Source organism: Fukomys damarensis, unplaced genomic scaffold (assembly GCF_012274545.1).
Source record: "Fukomys damarensis isolate Sample0158 unplaced genomic scaffold, DMR_v1.0_HiC HiC_scaffold_1, whole genome shotgun sequence".
Taxonomy (NCBI): domain Eukaryota; kingdom Metazoa; phylum Chordata; class Mammalia; order Rodentia; family Bathyergidae; genus Fukomys; species Fukomys damarensis.
This window is the reverse complement of record NW_022900913.1, coordinates 27,845,261-27,851,096: the sequence shown is the minus strand read 5'-3', so window position 1 is coordinate 27,851,096 and position 5,836 is coordinate 27,845,261. Positions and strand designations below refer to the sequence as shown.

The following is a 5,836-nucleotide window of genomic DNA, read 5'->3' as shown; positions in this document are numbered from 1 at the left end:
TATAGTTGTTTTGTTTTTCTAATCATTTTTCTTCCTGTCTAGGATCCTGCTACCTTTTATGCAGTCATATGCAAGATCTGGAGGGTTTTCCATCACTGGAAAGATAAAAACTGCACTGATTGAAAACGCAATATACTACGGCACCTATTTGCTAATTTTTGGAGCATTTTTAATTTATGTAGCTGTAAACCCACGTTTGCACTTAGAATGGTAAGAAAAGTAGTCTTCTTAACATTGTTTATGTGTGTATCATTTTTCAAATGTTATCTCATATACACAAGAATAGACATTTTACCAAGAAACTTAGCAAATTATGTATTTTATAGATTACCCCACAAAAATCTGATAATTATTACTAAGAAAGATAGTGCCGGATAACATCTTTAAAAATAACTATTAGGGGCTGGGTATGGTGGCGCATGCCTGTAATCCCAGCACTTGGGAAGCTGAGGCAGGAGGATCACTGTGAGTTCGAGACCAGCCTGTGCTACATAGTGAGTTCCAGGTCAGTCTCAACTATACAATGAGACCCTGTCTCAAAAAACCAAAAATAAATAAATAAATAAATAAATAAAAATAAAAATAACTATTAGGTGCTGGGATGGTGGTACGTGACTTTAATCCTAGCGTTCTGGGAGGCTCAGGCAGAAAGATCACAAGATCAAGGCGAGCCCAGGTAACTAAGTGACTTAGGAAGACAATCTTAAAATTTAAAAAAAAAAATTTTTTTTAAATGGCTGGAAATCAATATCCAGTACCATTAAAAAAATATGTATACACACACATGTAACAGTAACGTGGTGGATGAATGCTTTACTAATCACTGTATATTAAGAGTAATAAAATTATTTTTAGATAGAATTTCAAATTTTATAAATGAACAAATATGTAGTTTTCTTTTTCATGCCCCCAGAGACCTAACAGTTGTGAATGTTTTCTTTTTGTTTTAACTGTAATTTGATGGTATATTTGTCCTTAATGTTCTTTTAGATTTAAATACTTCAAAAAAATTGAAATAAAAAAATTGATATCAATGTTGTAACATATATGGAAAACAGGTCTGAAAATTTAGGAATAGACTTCTAGTGATACCTTACTGTTGCATTCCTGAGATTTGTGGAGATTGGCCTTAAGAGATACTTATTTAAATTTTTTTCATGCTTCTCCTGTTTCATATCATATAGAAAAGCACCTAGTGAAAAGTATTCTTTCCTTGGGAAAAATTTCTATGCATTTTTTTACCATTAAGTATCTCAGATTCTAATTTTAACAGTAATAAAAGCAGTATTTCCTATGTTGAAGTCCATTTTTGAGGTACTGTGGTACCTTGATTCATGAACTTAATTCTTTCCATGATTCTGGTCACTAACCAAATTGGACAAGAACTGAATCAAATTCAGTGGTTAGGTTTATTGTTGACTTTATTGGGAAATTTGCTTCATTTCTCATCCAATTCAGTTTAAGACCAAAATTGTGGAAAGAATTAAGTTCGTGAGCCCCCTTTCTTCCCATTAAGATACTTCTGCTGTGACTGAAAATAAGTATTTGAAGGTCTAACTTTTTCATATAAAATCCTACCTATCCTTGAAATTGGTTTTTCTGAAAAACCATTTAATACTAGTTAGTTTGATTTTACTTTTTTGTAGAAAAATGTTTTTATTACAACTCTGTGGTTATGCTTTGTCTTAGGAACCAACTTCAGACAATTGGTATAGCTGCTGCTAACACGTGGGGTCTGTTCCTTCTTGTGTTGTTGTTGGGGTATGGCTTGGTGGAAATTCCTCGATCATACTGGAATGGAGCAAAAAGAGGTTATCTACTAATGAAGACTTATTTTAAGGCAGCCAAACTGATGACAGAGAAAGCGGATGCAGAAGAAAATTTAGAAGATATTATGGAGGTAAACAAATTCAAACCTTACAAGCAGTAGTTACCACATTGCATGCATTTCCTTTTTGACACTGCTGAGTTTTTGTTATCAAATCGATGGGCTTCAGCTACAAGTTTGCTGATCATTCAGGATGATGTTCTACTGACACTTTAGCCTCATGCGATATTATCTTTATCTTCTAACTTACAAAGATTCAGGGAAAATGTACTCAGTAATGGAAAGCTATATGCTTATTGTCTTGGGTAACTTTTTGTGTGTGTGTGTGTAGTCTTGGGGATTGAATCCAGCACCTTATGCATGCTAGGCAAGTACTTGGATTCTCTAGCCCCTCTTTTTAAGAAAATTTTTATTTTGAGACAGGGTGTCATTAAGTTACTGAAGATGGCCTTGAACTTGATTATCCTCCTATCTCAGCCTCTTAAGCAGCTAGGATTACAAGCCACTATACCTGGTTTGGGTAACTTTAAATACTGACCTTTTTTTTTTTTTACTCTCAAAAATCTCCTAGATTAGACAATAGATTATATGATTAATCAAGCCCACCAAGACTGGAAACCTCTTCAGAGAACAATTTGCATGGGTATTTATAGCAACAAATTTTGTTTTCTATCTGAAAGGCACTTTATTTTACTCTCTTGTAAAATTCAGATGACTTGAAGCAACTTCATCAAATTTTTTGTTGTTGTTGATTTTTTTGTTTTGTTTTTTGTTTTTTGAGACAGGGTCTTACTATGTATTTGAGACTGACCTGGAACTCACTGTGTAGCCCAGGCTGGTCTCGAACTCACAGCGATCCCCCTGCCTCAGCCTCCCGAGTACTGGGATTATAGGCGTGCACCACCATGCCCAGCACATCAAATTTTTTTGGAGGCTACACTTTTGAAAGTTTAAGTTATACATCAGAAATATACATAAAAATGTATAATTATAAAACTTTTGTTATGATAAGTAATGATTTGGTTTTAAAAGAGATCCCTGTAGTCACTTCACATTTTTACAGTAGGAGGAAAATATTCCATTTTGGTGATGTTTCTTTCCAACTTTTAACTTCTTTTTGAAAGCCTTTCATTCATGTGAGAATAAACTCCAAAAGTTTTAAAAAAACAATTCAGCCTGTATTCAGCTCTTATCCCACCCAGTCAAGGCCTCCATCTTCTTCAAGTCTCACTTTCGCTACTCAAACTTGCTAATGAAATAGTAAACAATTCAATATTATATATATATTATTAGTATATCATGCATTATAATTACTAATATATTATATTTCTACCTTAATACCTCACTTCAAACTTGCCTTCTTAAACCTACTAATGGTGCTAATAATAACAGTTATTTAGACTTTCTATGTATCTAATTTCTAGACACTTTACATATATGAGTATATAATTGACCATTGAACCATACAGAAGTTGGGGGCCACTGACCCTTGTGCAGTCAAAAGTCCATACAACTTTTTTTTTGTGTGTGTGCTGGGGATTGAACTCCGGTCCTTGCGCTTGCAAGACAGGCCACCGAGTTTTAATGAATTCTAACTTTTTATAATAGATTTGTATATGTTTCATGGTAGGAAATGATAAAATAGACTTCATAAATATTTTATACATTCATTGCATAATATTTAATTTTTAAAAATATTTCTAGTTTAAATAGTTTTGCTGTATTTACACAGCTAGTAAGTGATAGGCTCAGGCAGTCTAAGTTTAGTTCATGCTTAGTAGGACTAGCAAACATTTTCTATAAAGGACTATATGGTAAATATTTTAGACTTTGTGTGCCATATGGTCTCTGTTGTACAACTCTGTCATTGTAGCATGAAAGCAGCCATACACAATACATACAGGAATGAGTACATGTGTCTTTCGATTTAAGAACAGGTGGTGAACTGGATTTGATCTGGTTTGATGAGACCTTTTCTTAACCATTATACTCATTACCCCTCTTTCCTATCTTTCAGCATGCTATTTTCAAATTCTGGGAATGCTTTTTACTTTCTTCAGCTAATTTCTACTTCATTTTCAGGTCTTAACATAAATGAGAATTCTTTAGGGAAACCTTCTGTATTAGCATCCTAGGGCTGTTTTAACAAAAGTACCACAAACTTAGTTAGCTTAAACAACAGATATTTATTGTTTCACATTTCTAGAGACTAAAAGTCCAAGATCAAGATTTGTCAGGGTTACTTTCTTCTGAGAACTGTCAGAAAAGTCTTTCATGCTCTCTCCTAGCCTGTAGCAATCTTAGGCATTCTTGGCTTATCAATCCTACCTTTATTGTTCTCTCTATATTTTTCTATGTCCAAAGTTCCCCTTCTTAAATGACTACTTGCTGTCAAAGGGCCATGAGCTCATCTTTACTTTTCTAATTATATCTGGTACAAGCATATTTCCAAGTAAGATCACATTCTGAGGTCATAAGGATTAGGGCTTTGATATGTGAATTTTTAGGACATACAAACTTCAACCCATTATACCTTTCCTGGTCTTCCAGACATTTAAACTCTTAGGCACTCAGCAACAGTTTTTTTGAATGAATGAATAAATGAACAAATGAAAGTATGATGTGACTGGAAAATTTTGTGTTGGCTCTTTGGTAGTCTATAAAAATAAGAATTATATCAGAAAACATTAATTCAAAAATGCAGGAGTAAGTCATAAATAGTATCCTCATGTATTTTCTCTGGCTTATAATAAATGTTATTACATTCTCAAAAGATGATTATGTTTAATAATTTTATATTTGTTTAATGTACTTAGAAATTTGAAATGTCTGAACAAAGTTTTAAATATTTGAAGCTTTAATTGAATTTATTTATTTATAGTACTGGGGATTGAACTCAGGACCTTGCACTTGCAAGGCAGGTGCAGCACCACTGAGCTAAATCCGCAGCCCCTGAAACTTTGTATTTGATAGATAATTATATTTGATAAGATTATAATTTATTTCATTTTTATTTAGTTAAATTTGATAGCATTCCCTCCAAAAGTTGGTATTAACTTTGCTTGATTCAGATGCAAAGAATTTGGATTTCATCAGGTTAATATTCCTTCAACAAATACATAAATTAAGTTTGTTATTTGAGACCTGAACTTTTCTGAAGCCTTCAATAATGAAATAGATGTTATTAAGTAGGAGCCCTTTAGGAATAAGATGTGGGAAATTAAGAACTGGCATTGGACCCTTCTGTGCTATTTTTGTGTACTCATAGGTTTAAATAGAGGTGGATGATTTAGAAAAAATGTTGGAGAAAATTTTCCATATAAACAAGAAACTGCTCTTCTTTTTTTTTTTTTTTTTTGAATTGAGTTTATTGGTACAATCTAGGTATACAATACAGTTACATTCATCATTGGGATCCTGCACCTTTACATAATAGGTCTTGATTCTCATTTTTTCCCCTTGTCCCTGCCCTCCCTTCATCCCCTCCTCCCCTCCCCATTTACAAACACTTTATTTCCATTTTTTCAGTTTCTCATATTTTTTCCTCTCCCTTATTACCTTTCCCCCACCCTTCCCACTTTCCCTATACCTTTAGCCCTTTACTTCCTATTTCACTTTATTATCTATCTCATTAGGATCCTGTGTCCTATTATAGTTTTTCACACCAAAGAAACTACTCGGTATTTCAGTTAAAGAAATCTCTGTATGAACATTAAAAATAGGAAATCCTAAAATAAAACTAAAAAGGAAAGTAAAAGAGAAAAGGCAATGATGTAACATTAAAATAATCCTTAATTCTGGAGATAAAAATGGTCCCCAAACATATTTAAATTGCTTCTTGCTCTTATAGTTTTATCTTATTCTTTTTTCATTATTTAGAGAATACTTAATTAGTTTCTGTAATCAAACCCACGTAGATATGACCTTACATATTTAATACAGTGCGTTACCCCTGTACACATGGAAAAAAATAAAAAATAAAAATAAAAATAAATTAACATTTCTAGA

At 32.8% G+C, this 5,836-nt stretch overlaps 1 protein-coding gene across 2 annotated transcripts in view; it reads left to right on the top strand.

The window, feature by feature from the left end:
- Lmbrd2 (LMBR1 domain containing 2) overlaps positions 1–5,836 on the top strand; it is a 47,341-nt gene that overhangs the window by 13,364 nt on the left and 28,141 nt on the right. For both annotated transcript variants that reach the window (XM_010605462.3, XM_010605463.3), the window contains 2 exons: positions 43–210; positions 1,690–1,900. In XM_010605462.3, the coding sequence (XP_010603764.1) occupies positions 43–210; positions 1,690–1,900 (379 nt within the window). The remainder of the gene's footprint in view (positions 1–42; positions 211–1,689; positions 1,901–5,836) is intronic.